Below are 13,895 nucleotides of genomic sequence, written 5' to 3' on the forward strand. Positions count from 1 at the left end.
CCTGACAGGGCTCATTTCCCAGAACGAGGTCCAGTATAGCCCCCTCTCTAGTCGGGCTATCTACATACTGTTCCAAAGAACCTTCCAGTACGCATTTTACAAATTCCTCCCCGTCCGGACCCCCAGCTCTAAGCACAGACTGGAAAGTCTGTGCCAGGGAAATTAAAGTCCCACACTACAACAACCCTATTTTTTCTGCACCTATCCAGAATCTCCTGACATATCCTTTCCTCCACTTCCCGTGGGCTGTTGGGTGGTCTGTAGTACACCCCCAGCATAGTGACTGCACCCTTCCTGTTTCTGAGTTCCACCCACAGCGACTCAGTACATGACCCCTCTAAGTTGTCTACCCTCTGCACCGCGGTAATGTGCTCCTTAACTAATATCGCTACTCCCCCACCCTTTTTAGCCCCTCCTCTGTCTCGCCTAAAACACTTATACACCGGAATATTCAGCTGCCAGTCCTGTCCTTTTAACCAAGTTTCCGTCACCGCAACCACATCCAAATTCCGCATAAGCATTAAGGCCCTAAGTTTGTCTGTTTTACCCGTTACGCTCCTCGCATTGAAGCAGATGCACTCCAGACCTCCAGGCCCACTCAGGTCATCCTCCTCCAGAGTGCTCCTCTTCTTAGCGAGCCTTGCCCCGGCCCCCAGCTCAACCCCAGCCTCAGTATTTACTGACCTCCTGTTTTGTTCCCCACCCCCCTGCCACACTAGTTTAAATCCTGCCGAAACACTCCAGCAAAACTCCGAGCCAGGATATTTGCTCCCTTCCAGTTGAGGTGTAACCCATCCTTTCTGTACAGTTGCCATCCTGACTTGAAGATTTCCCAGTTATCTATGAATTTAAAACCCTCCCTCTTGCACCAGTCCTTTAGCCACGCGTTCAACTGTAGAATCTCCCTGTTCCGAGCCTCACTTGCACTAGACACCGGGAGCAGTCCATAGATTGCTACCCTGGAGGTCTTACTTTTTAGCCTAGCACCCAACTCCCTGAATTTCTCTCGTATGACACCCCTGCTCTTCCTACCTACATCATTTTCACCAATGTGTATAATCACATCCGTTTGACTACCTTCCTTTTTAAATATGCTTCCTACCCTCTCGGAGACATCCAGTACCCTGGCACCAGGGAGGCAGACTACCATCCTGGATTCTCGTTCACTCCCACAGAACCGCCTGTCCGTGCCTCTCACCATTGCGTCCCCCACAACTATCGCTCTCCTAAACCCCTTCTTTTCCTTCCGGACCCCTGAGCCTGTCTCTGTGGAGGCGATCTGGCCCTTGTGGCTTACCCCTGGAGGGTCATCCCCCTCCACAGAATCCAAAACAATATACCTATTTTGGAGGGGGACAACCACAGGGGATCCCTCCACAGACTGCTCACTCCCTTCCCTTCTCCCATCTGTTGCCCATCCCTTTCTTTTATGGGAGACTGGTACTGGGGTACTTTCTGGCACATCACCCTTCTGACTATTACCCCTCCTAACTGTGACCCACGTGTCTTCCTTCCGAGACCCTGGTGTCACTACCTGACTATAACTTTTATCTATTAATCTCTCATTTTCCCTAACTAAACTGAGTTCATCGAGCCTCAGCTCCAGCTCCCTTACACGATCCTTCAGGAGTTGCAGTTCCACACATCTGGCACAGATATGGACTTCCGGGAGGCAAGTTGTCTCCAGGAACTCCCACATCCCACACCGAATGCAGTGTACTGGCCTCCCACTCATACCAGCCATGTCCTTTTTAGTTTTTGGGAGATAAAACAAAAAAGGGGGTGTAACAGAAGAAAAACAAACAATCTTCCTTGCCTTCGCCGAAGCCCTGTGAGCCAAAGCCCTTATAGCTCACACTCTGCTTCCCACACACTCCACTGCCCGCTCCCGACGCTGCCCACTGTATACTGCAGCCTACCTTTTATACTTCACGCGCTTAAAAAACCCTTCCCAGACTCCTTAGCAGCCCACTTCCAGTTTTCACTTTAAACTTAAAATTCTACTGCAAAAGTAAAGGCCAAAAAAAAAACACACACTTAGCGGACTAATTAAATAAATAAACAATTCAATTAATCTCTCACCAGCACTGCTGCCTCCAATCACTCCCTCTCAGCTTGCTCCAGTGGAACAATGAGGGGGAACCTCCCAGATAATTGACTTTTAAAGTTAAAATAAAAACCCTTTCCAGACTCCTTAGCAGCCCACTTCCAGTTTTCACTTTAAACTTAAAATTCTACTGCAAAAGTAAAGGCCAAAAATAAAACACACACTTAGCGGACTAATTAAATAAATAAACAATTCAATTAATCTCTCACCAGCACTGCTGCCTCCAATCACTCCCTCTCAGCTTGCTCCAGTGGAACAATGAGCAATCTGGGAATGGAGGGATACAAATGAATGGTCTCGTTGGCCCAATGAGCGGCACAGGCTTGGAGGGCCGAACGGCCTGTTTCTTGTGCTGTACTGTTCTTTGCTCTTTGACAGAAATGTGGCTTAAAAAGAGTGAGGACTGGGTGCTGAATATTCAGGAATTGTGTTCAGAAAGAGATAGATAAGAGAAAAAGAGAGGTGGGATGACAATACTGACTAGGGAAGACATTGTAGTGTTGGAGAGTGGAGATGTCCTTGAGGTGACAAGGACACAATCCAGTTGTTTAAAATCTGAAATCAGTGTGAGGGGAACTATTGAGAAAAATTGTGAGGGTTAAAATTAATCTCCATTTTCAGAGGCAAGGATTAATCAAGGATAGTCAGCATGGCTTTGTTAGGGGGAGATCATGTCTAACAAATTAGATTGAATGTTTTGGGGACGTGTCAAGCCTTGTAGATCAGGGCAGTGAGTTGATGTCATCCACATGGACTTCAGTAAGGCATTTGACAATGGGAGACTGGTCAAGAAGATATCAGCACATGGGATCCAGTATGATTTGGAAAATTGCATCAACAACTTTCGTAGTGACATAAAGCAGAGGGTGATGGTCACAGGTTGCATGTTCCTTTGTGTTCCAGGTTGTGTAGATTCAGTGGTTTGTGGGTTATTTGGATAGTGTGGGAGGGGGTTGTGTGTGCAAATGTAAGATGCTGAGTCAGTGCAGACTAGATGGGATAAATATCCTCCTTCTCTACTATAGGGATGCAAAGAACAAAGAACAACACAGAACAGAAACTGACCCTTTAGCCCACCAAGTCTGTACCGACTCAGACGTCTCTCTGATCTTTGGAACAAGTTTGGTGAACCTTTGTTACACTTTCTATAACAAAAGTATCCTTCCTAAGGTAAGGGGACCAAAACTGCGCACAGTTCTCCAGGTGCAGTCTAACTAAGCTGCCAGACAATTAAAGTAAGACTTCACTTCTGCTGCGCTCAAAACCTTTTGCAATAACGTCCAACATATCATTCGCCTTCCTAACTGCCATCTGGACCTGCATGTTAACATCTAGAGTCCTTTTGTACATCTACATTTTCCTATCTTTTGTCTTGACAGGTATATATCACAGGAATAAAACAAATTCATCCACTCACAGATATAAAACACGGTGTCACCTTGGTCACACATTAAGTAACAATTCTTCGCTCAGACAGACAAAAGATAATTGTACAATACTGAATAAATTACAATTAATTACCTGATACTATATACAGGGATAAATATGTAAATAAATCCAAAAATGCTCAATATGAGTAAGACAGAAAGATGTAACAGCAATTCCTTTGCTACAAACTGCAGGAATTACTTACCAGGTTCCAATTGTTACCATTCACAGAATTACTAATTGAATACTCACACACAGCTGCTGAATATAAACAGGGACAGTCAAATGTACGGGAAATCTACATGAAAAAATAAATTGAAAGATGAACAAATATCAATACATTATGTTTTTAGCATGTAGTGTTTATCACAATGTCTGAGATACATGTAAAGTTAAAGGACAGAAGTATCCCACACTTCAACGCAAGAGATACATGGATAAAGATTGATTCCTACACCCACATGGATAACCAGAGAATCACAGATGTAAAATTAATCCTACTTTCTCAAACTCTCTCGAGAAAGATGGAAGAACAAGGAATTCCAAAACATACTCGCGAATGACATCTACAGAATGATACCTACATTTGTTTTGAGAAACAGTGAAGCAAAATGAAGTTCACTCTCACACAGTATCACAAGTAGCATCCATAGAATGAACCCTGCATTCACACACAACACCACAGACGGACAGAAAAGCACACTCAGATGTTGTACCAGAGACCGATGCATACAGTATCATTCAGACACTTATACAGTTACTCAATGACACATGCCTGCTGAACCGAAATCAAACTCCCATTCACTTCAAGACACTGGCATGAGCAGAATTTACCCCATATTAATATACACAGTGGAGACTGATATAGTGCATGAGTCTCAAAATTATGTTCGGCCAATCTCACACATGCAAGCTGGCAATCAACAGACAAATACACATTGTGTTTCACATACTGTACCCAATACTTACAAGCACATAATTAATCGCATTCTGGACATGAAATAGAGAGATGCCATTTCAGTCCCACATTCAGCCTCACTGATTTAGAATAGAATCCCTCCAGTGCAGAAGGATGTTATTTGACCCATCAAGTCTGCACTGACTCAGCATTTTACCCAGGCCCTATCCCCATAACCCCACAAATTTACCACGGCTACATCCCCTAACGACACATCTTGGGATACCAAGGGGTAATTAACCTCGCCAATCCGAAAAAACCTGCACAACTTTGAACTGTGGGAGGAAACCAGTGCACTTGGAGAAATCCCAGGCAGATAAGGGGAGAATATGCAACCTCCACAAAGACAGGCGTCCGAGGCCGGAAACGAACTTGGGTCCCTGGCATTGTGAGGCAGCTCTCTAACCATTGTGTCGCCCATTCTTGCAGTGTACTTCACAAATGGTGCACACTGTGTATGAATGGTTGAGGGAGTAAATGCTGAAGCTGGTGAATGGTTTGCAAGTGAAACCAAAAACTAGATTTGTTTCTGAGATTCTTTGGTGTTGTTGGAGGTGCACTGACCAGTGAGTGGAGAGTATTCCATCCCTTACCTAAATGTGGAATTCAATTGTGGAAAGTCTGTTGGAAAATAGGAGGTCAGTCACGAGCTATGGACATGCTCTGTTCTATTTTTAAAGCCACAGTCATATTGTGACAGGATACAAGAAGTACCTTGTACCCATTTATCGTTAATTACAGTCACAGAATGATGACCATGCTAAAACATAATTAGAAGATAAGAAATTGGAGCAAGAGTCGGCCATTCGGCTCTTCGAGTCCACATTGCCATACAGTGAGATCATGACTGATTTTCCACTTCAACACCATTTTTCTGAACTATCCTCGTAACCCTTGATGTTTTTGATATGTAGAAATCTATCAATCTCACTCTTGAACATATTTAATGATTAAATCTCCTCATATCTCTTCGCATTGCATTCTATCTGCAAAATTGTTGCCCATTCGCTTCGCCTCTTCAAATACACACAAAGAGTCTTTGCCTCCTTTTCACAACTCACACATCCACCTTGTATGTGTCAGCTACCAATTTGGAAATATTACCTTTAATCCCAAATCATTGATACACAGATTGTCGACAGCAGTGGCCCAAACACTGATCCTTGTGGTAGCCCACTTGTCATAGCCTGCTAACTCGAAAATGACCCATTTGTTCCTCCTCTCAGTTCTCTATTCCAGGATATTATCTTCCCCCGCCCCGCCCCCATCCCCCCCCCCATTCCCCCCATCCCCCCCCCCATTCCCCCCCCCCCCCATTCCCCCCCCCCCCCCATTCCACGTGCTCTCATTTTTTCTTTATTTGCCTCTGTTGTGGAACCGTATCAAGGCTTGTAGCCAGTAATATCCAATTCTGATTCCACTCCTTCTTGCAGTCAGCTTTTTGTTTCAGCAACAATGTCAATGTGGCTGTTGCTCATCAAACTTATTCCCCTTCCACACGCCCAGATATTCTGCACTGCCTGCTCCCAGTGATGGGCGGAAGTAAAGCAGAGCAGTTGGTGCTGGTGAGGAAGGGGAAATGTATGAACAGTATCAGCAGTCTGATAGAGTGATGTGGGATTAGCAGCAGAGAGAATGCGCTGGTGCGGCAGAGAGAGTGAGAGAGTCAGGGGGTTGGGTGGATCGGGGCGGACAAGGGGAAAGGACGGATTGACAACAGACTGGTTGCTGCTCAAATCCACAAACTCTGTGTTTGAGTATCTGAACTAACCAATCAGAGAGAGAGCGTTACGAATTGACATCACTGTGAATGAGCCAATGGGGAACAGGGCTTTCAGCCATCCTTCATTAGCATAGGCCTCTGCTTTGGTCTATAAAAGAGGAGTTCCGAGCGCGACTCAGTGATTCTGTGTCTGAAATTAACTGTGAGGATGGTGGATGAGAAGAAAGCAGCTCCTAAGAAGGGGGCGAAGAAAGTGATTAAGAAACCGGTAATAAAGGGCGGCGAAAGTCGAGGAAGGAGAGTTACTCCATCTACATCTACAAAGTGATGAAGCAGGTTCACCCCGACACCGGCATCTCCTCCAAGGCCATGAGCATCATGAACTCGTTCGTGAACGATATTTTCGAGCGCATCGCGGGTGAGGCTTCCCGCCTGGCCCATTACAACAAGCGCAGCACCATCAGCTCCCGGGAGATCCAGACCGCCGTGCGCCTGCTGCTGCCCGGGGAACTGGCCAAGCACGCCGTGTCGGAAGGGACAAAGGCGGTGACCAAGTACACCAGCTCCAAGTAAAACTCCCCATGGACTGAAAAACATCCCAAACACAACGGCTCTTTTAAGAGCCACTCACAATCTCCCTGAAAAGGCTATATCATCCATTTAGTTTCAATTAATCTTTCACTCTGAAGCGTCTCGAACAATCTAATTGTTGTTTTTACTGTTGATCAATGATAGGTACTGAGTAATGCAAGTTGATCGCCCAGCGTCTGATTAATAATGTTTCATTAATTAATTATTTGGTTTCCGACCGCCTCTGCACTTAGATCTCAGAGGCCCGTTTCCCCGACTTTAGAGAGAGAGAGAGCTAATGGAGCAAATGTGTCAGCTTCCAATTCTGTTCCAGTTTGGTCTTAATAATCGATCAGTTTATTCCCTATCAGCCCCGGTTGTGCAGGAACCTCAGTCTCGGCACTGGTCAATTTACACAAATGTTCACTCCCCTCTTGATTCTCACGAATATGGAGAACATCCCGTCCGTTTACAGAACGATGTCAATGAGACTTTCTGGCGGCGAGTTCGAGAGTTTTAAAAAGGGCCGAGATTAACCCCGAATGGATCCAGGATTCTAAAAGCAAATCTGCAACTTGGGATAAAATGTGAAATGGTGCAAACAGAGACTGATGTTTTAAACACTTTGTTGTTCAACAGTTGATTATTGAGAGATTTTATTTGAAATGTATTTCTTGTTTTGTAAACACATCTGCGAACTTTTCAAAAATGAATCGTGAAAATTTTGTTATTTTCGACTTATTTTCCGAAAAACCCAGGCTGAAAATCAGAAACTGCCAGATCCAGGTTAACTATAGACTGGGGAAGGAGAGAAAGGGAGATTCTTACATTACTCAAAATTAATTAACCATTACCTATTCGTATAATTTTCGAAACTCTTTTGTTCTTTTGAGCTTTGGCGGCTTTTACACTTTGAAATGAAATCGGTTGGATTCTGAGATTTTGGCGCCGTTATTTTCCGCCCTCACTCCGTGGGCTCTCCGGATTGGTGAGTTAAGCAGATTTCTGATTGGTCATATGAACAAGATGCTGAGAGGCAGCAACAAAGTGACCAATCAGCAATGTCCGCACCTCCATTCCTCCCGGAGCAATAAGAGAAGCGAAAGGGAGTGGATTTCAGCATTCTTTGTGAAACTGTTTGTGAGATTGTGCAGATGTCTGGAAGAGGAAAGGGCGGCGGGAAAGCTCGGGCCAAGGCCAAGTCTCGCTCCTCCCGGGCTGGACTGCAGTTCCCGGTGGGCCGTGTTCACAGGCTCCTGAGAAAGGGCAACTATGCTGAGCGTGTGGGTGCCGGAGCCCCGGTTTATCTGGCTGCTGTGCTCGAGTATCTGACCGCTGAAATCCTGGAGCTGGCCGGGAACGCGGCCCGGGACAACAAGAAGACCCGCATCATCCCCAGACACCTGCAGCTGGCCGTCCGCAACGACGAGGAGCTCAACAAGCTGCTGGGAGGAGTGACCATCGCTCAGGGCGGGGTGTTGCCTAATATCCAGGCCGTGCTGCTGCCCAAGAAAAGCAGCGCTGGGACCGCGAAGAGCAAGTGAAGCGACCATTCTTTAATCTGATAACCCAAAGGCTCTTTTCAGAGCCACTCACTTTATCTGAAAAAGGACGACCTGGTGTCTATTGGTCAGTTTCTGCACTGCTATTCACAACACAGCTGTTTCCCGCTTTGTTCTATCAATCCGTACTATTGACACATACAGTATTTTAATACAAGTTGCTGCTGTTTATTGGGGAAACCATCCCAGTGAACTAAAATGATCCAATTTCCAATATAATCGCTGTAATAGTCTGTGAGGACATTCATCTACAACCCATCGGTTTTCAAAGCCAGTCACGATATCTGGAAAAGTGTTAATTGTCTGTCCTAATGTGCAAGTGTTTCTGCAATGACTATATCTGTGCGAGTGGGTTACTGTTTGAGACAAGCTTCATTACTCTGAATCTTATTGACATGTTCAATACTCACATTCTGACTAGAAACATTTACGGAGAAAGTTGATTTGCGGAATTATTCCTCAAACTGAAATGATCACAGGTCTAATAAAACCACTCAAATTAAATTGCGGTACAATGATGAGCTGCCTTCTGGAACCGCTGCAGTCCATGTGGTGTGGGACCACATCTGTTAACCAGATTCCGTGGCCAGAGCCAATCATATCTGTTTTTTCCCCCCAGTTATTATCGTGATTGCTGAGATCACTGTGTTTGTTTCCGATGAAAATGCAAATTATCTGCTCTTGGAGTCTCTCGATTTCCTGTTTTATTTGTTTCTCCTGCACTGACAGGTAACAATAAATCACAACCTCAACAACCAGTGACAGCGAGTTAAATAATAATCCCCCACTCGCTGATAATGGAGTTTCTAACAGCGACAGACAGTTTCTGACCATCCTCCGATTGGGCCTGGAGGGAACCAGATTCATTGTCAGAGCTGGACTTTCTTACTGAGGGAGTGGCACAGTCAGGTGAACGATGGTGGTGGAGTGGTGACTGGGAGAGCGTTTGACCAAACGTCAGTTCCTGACCATCACAGTGGTGATTTATTTAATTAGCTATCGCATGTCACAACAGTAGGTGGGCACTCCTAAAATAAAATTCACTAAAGATTTCTAATGGAAAATCAAGCTTCAATTTGCTTTCAGTTGTTTAAATGAAAGAACAGGCCTCAAAATTAAACAATGAGTTCCCAGTCAGACACAACAGTAAAAAGATAAATTGAACTGTCCAGAAAAACGAGACAAGCCAAGTTCAGTTTCCAAACTGTGCTATGGACACACCTGGTGCGTGGTGAAATCAGCAACTCAGGTAGTTCCGTAATTACAACTGATTAAAATAACGATTCCTTGAGCAGAGTGAGCGATGGTGATATAGTGGTGAGCATAGCTGCTTTCCAAGCAGTTGACTCTGGTTCGATTCCCGGCCATCGCATTCATAATTTATTTTAGAACCTTATCCGCGAATATTGTTTTAAACCGAGTGGACAAAAACAGGGCGAACGCAACATTTGACAATAGTGAAATAAAATAGACCTATCAGTTTTTATTTTTTTTTGTTCGGACGTAATTCGTTTCTCATGAAAAAATATTGAAATAGGAAAACAAGTCTCTGACATCAAATGAGTTCTCCGTTCGAGACAAAGATACAAAGTCACGGTCGAGGAACACATTTCAGCTCACACACTGTGCTCTGCACAATCCCCGTACTTGATAGAAGTTAATATGAAGATTACTGAGGTTACATTATTTAGAGAAGTGCGCAGCTGCGATGGCCGAGTGGTTAAGGCGTTGGACTTGAAATCCAATGGGGTTTCCCCGCGCAGGTTCGAGCCCTGCTCGCAGCGGTTATGATTGTGAAGTGTTTATTTCAGTATGAAGTATTTGGATCGCCATCATGCTTTCAGCTGCGTGACTCCGGGCCGGGTGCAGGAAGGTGAGCAGGAAAGGACAAAATAGGCTGAATGGGTTCCGAGTACACCATGGAAACAGGCCCCTTTTTATTTAAACCACGAAGCTAATCCCAATTGCCTGCATTTGGCCCATATCCCTCTACACCCACCTGACCCATGTAACTGTCGAAATACATTTTAAAAGACAAAATGGTACCCCCCTCTACTACTACCTCTGGCAGCTTGTTCCAGACAGCTTGTTCCTCTGTGTAAAAAAATTGTCCCTCTGGACACTTTTGTATCTCTCCCCTCTCACCTTAAACCTGTGCCCTCGAGCTTTCGACTCCCCAACCTTTGGGAAAAGATATTGACTCTCCAGCTGATCTGTGCCCCTCATTATTTTATAGATCTCTATAAGATTGCGTGCAGTTCTGGTCACCTCACTATAAGAAGGATGTGGAAGTGCTGGAGAGAGTGCAGAGGAGATTTACCAGGATGCTGCCTGGTTTGGAATGTCGGTCTTATGAGGAAAGGTTGAGGGAGCTGGGGCTGTTCTCTCTGGAGCGGAGGAGATTGAGGGGAGACTTAATAGAGGTTTATAAAATGATGAAGGGGATAGATCGAGTGAACATTCAAAGACTATTTCCTCGGGTGGATGGAGCTATTACAAGGGGGCATAACTATAGGGTTCATGGTGGGAGATATAGGAAGGATATCAGAGGTAGGTTCTTCACGCAGAGAGTGGTTGGGGTGTGGAATGGACTGCCTGCAGTGATAGTGGAGTCAGACACTTTAGGAACATTTAAGCGGTTATTGGATAGGCACATGGAGCACACCAGGATGGTAGGGAGTGGGATAGCTTGATCTTGGTTTCAGATGAAGGTCGGCACAACATCGTGGGCTGAAGGGCCTGTTCTGTGCTGTACTGTTCTATGTTCTATGTTCTAAGATCACCCCTCAGCCTCCGACGTCCAGAGAAAAAATTCCCAGTCTATCCAGCCTCGCCTTAAAACTCAAACCATCAAGTCGCGGTAGCATCCCAGTGAATCTTTTCTGCATGCTTTCTAGTTTAATAATATCCTTTCTATAATAGTGACCAGAACTGTACACAGTATTCCAAGTGTGGCCTTACCAATGTCTTGTATGACTTCAGCAGGACGTCCCAACTCCTGTATTCAATGCTCTGACCGATGAAACCAAGCATGCCAAATGCCTTCTTCACCACTCTGTCCACCTGTGACTCCACTTTCAATGAGCTATGAACATGTACCCCGAGATCTCTTTGTTCTGCATCTCTCCCCAACGCTCTGCCATTAACTTGGTAAGTCTGCCCTGGTTCAATCAACCAAAATGCACCACCTCGCATTTGTCTGAATTAAACTCCGTCTGCCATTCGTCAGCCCACTGGCCCAATTGATCAAGATCCCTTTACAATTGGTGATAACTTTCCTCACTGTCCACTGTGCCACCAATCTTGGTGTCATCTGCACACTTACAACCATGCCTCCTATATTCTCATCCAAATCATTAAAATAAATGACAAATAACAGTGGACCCAGCACTGATCCCTGAGGCACACCACTGGTCACTGGACTCCAGTTTGAAAAACAACCCTCGACAACCACCCTCTGGCTTCTGTCAAGAAGCCAATTTTGTATTCATTAAGATACCTCACCCTGGATCCCGTGAGATTTAACCTCATGCAACAACCTATCTTGCAGTACCTTGTTAAGGTGCCACATGGTACCCTTTGTTTCCCAAATGTATCAGTTAAGGGGATTAGCAGGATAAATATGTGGGGTGACTGCGACAGGTTCTGGGTGGGATGGTGTCACAGAGTCGGTGCGGACTCAATGGGCCAAATGGCCTCCATCTGCACTGGAGGGATTCTATTGCAGTTAAGGCTGAGATAGACACATTTTGGTTTCTTCGGGAATCAAGGGAGTGAGGAGTAAACTGGAGTTGAACCCAAGATCTGAAACTCTAAAAAAAGCTGGTATGCCCACATCTGGAGACTGCACCCATACTTTCGAACCCACACTTTCAAAGAGATATTCAGCTGATAGAGTGCAAAGATATGTAACCAGGAAAATGGAAGGCATGAGGGGAATACCTGATGAAGAATTAAGGATTCTTGAATTGCAATCTTTAGAGAAGGCTGATTTATGGTTTGGGTCAATATTATAAATTGATACATGGCCTTATTACTCAAGCTTCAAAAGATCTTTATTCGCATCTACTGTATTTTGGGTGGGCATCAGTATAAAGTACAGAAATTTGGTTCATGCGACGATATTCACAATTTGTTTTCCCCACATAGAATTGTTGATATTTCAAATGCTTTACCAGATTTTGATGGTGAATGCTGAAAATGTAGTGACTTTTGGAAAACTTGTCAGAAATATAGTATGATTTCTATCTTTGTATTGTCTGATGATGTTGCTGTTCTTGTTTTAATGCTGTGCCTCTGTGCTTCGCACTGTATGGCAATAAAGACACATAAATCATCATTGTATTGAATCATACAATCCCTACAGTGCAGAATGAGGCCATTCAACCCATCAAGCCCTATTCCCGTAACCGCACATATTTACCCTGCGAATCCCCTGACACTAAGAGTCAATTTAGCATGGCCAATCAACCTAACCCCCGCAGACAAGGGGAGAATGTGCAAATCCCACACAGTGAACTGGGACTGCAATTGAACCCAGTTCCCTGATGCTGTGAGGCAGCAGTGCTATCCACTGTGCCATCATGCTGCCCTTGAATGGAAGAACATTATTGATGAGCCATGTGGCCAATGTCTGCTCTTATTTCCTGTGTTCTTGTGACTGGAAGAGACAGATCCATGGATACTGAGGGAAATAAGGATGGAAATTGCAGAGGTATTGGCCAAAAGTTTCCTATCCTCGCGAGTTATATGAGTGGTGCCAGAGGACTGGAGAATTGCAAATGGTAAACACACTTCTTCAGAAAAGGCTGTGAGGATAAGCCAACTAAATCCAATCAGTTTAACCTCAGCAACGTGGGATATTCTCCAAACAATAACTGCAGATAAAATTAACACTCACTTGTGCTAATGTGCATTAATTAAGGAAAACACATACATAATTATTAAAGGGGAATCATATTTAACTTGCTCGAGATTTTCATGAGGGTAACAGAAAAGGTTGATGAGGGTAATGTGGTTAATGTGAACATGGACTGGCAAAAAGCATTTTATAAATAAAGGGGCACACAGCAAACTTGTGGTAACATTTGGAGCTGATAGAATAAAAGGGACAGCAGCAACATGATTTGGAAACTGACTGAGTGACAGGAAACACAGCAGTGGGAAATATTTTTATTTGGATTGGAGGTCGGTTAAAGTGGGATTCCAGGAGGGTTGGTGTTAGGAATTCTGCTCTTCCTGATACATATTAGAGACATCGGCAATGCTGTACAGAGCACACATTCAAACTGTCGTAATTACATAATACGTGACAACATTGTGAACTGTGAGGAAGTAGTGTTGAAGCTCTCAGTTTCTTAGACAGCTTGTGGATTGGCCAAACAAGACCAATTTAAAGCAGAGAAGTGTGAAATGATTTATTTCAGTGGGAAGAAAAGGGATAGACAATAGAAAAGAAATGATACACAATTGTAAAGGCATGCAGGAACAAGGGACCTGTGGTCAAATGTGATCCTAATAATTGCTGTTTAGGTGGCAGGTTGAGAG

General features: G+C 44.5%; 2 protein-coding genes, 1 non-coding gene and 1 pseudogene across 3 annotated transcripts in view; 3 read left to right on the top strand and 1 right to left on the bottom strand.

Annotated features, from left to right (window-relative positions):
* The window catches only part of LOC144482316 (uncharacterized), a 233,002-nt gene that overhangs the window by 47,991 nt on the left and 171,116 nt on the right, over window positions 1–13,895 (bottom strand). The window lies entirely within an intron of this gene.
* LOC144482332 (histone H2B 1/2-like) lies at window positions 5,037–6,789 on the top strand (annotated as a pseudogene).
* LOC144482317 (uncharacterized) overlaps window positions 7,941–13,895 on the top strand; it is a 474,174-nt gene continuing 468,219 nt past the window's right edge. The window contains exon 1 of the mRNA XM_078201490.1: window positions 7,941–8,301. Within this exon, the coding sequence (XP_078057616.1) occupies window positions 7,941–8,301 (361 nt within the window). The remainder of the gene's footprint in view (window positions 8,302–13,895) is intronic.
* On the top strand, window positions 10,051–10,132 carry trnas-uga (transfer RNA serine (anticodon UGA)). Its single transcript has one exon. It is a non-coding gene; the product is annotated as a tRNA-Ser (tRNA).

Source organism: Mustelus asterias, unplaced genomic scaffold, assembly GCF_964213995.1.
Source record: "Mustelus asterias unplaced genomic scaffold, sMusAst1.hap1.1 HAP1_SCAFFOLD_35, whole genome shotgun sequence".
Taxonomy (NCBI): Eukaryota; Metazoa; Chordata; class Chondrichthyes; order Carcharhiniformes; family Triakidae; genus Mustelus; species Mustelus asterias.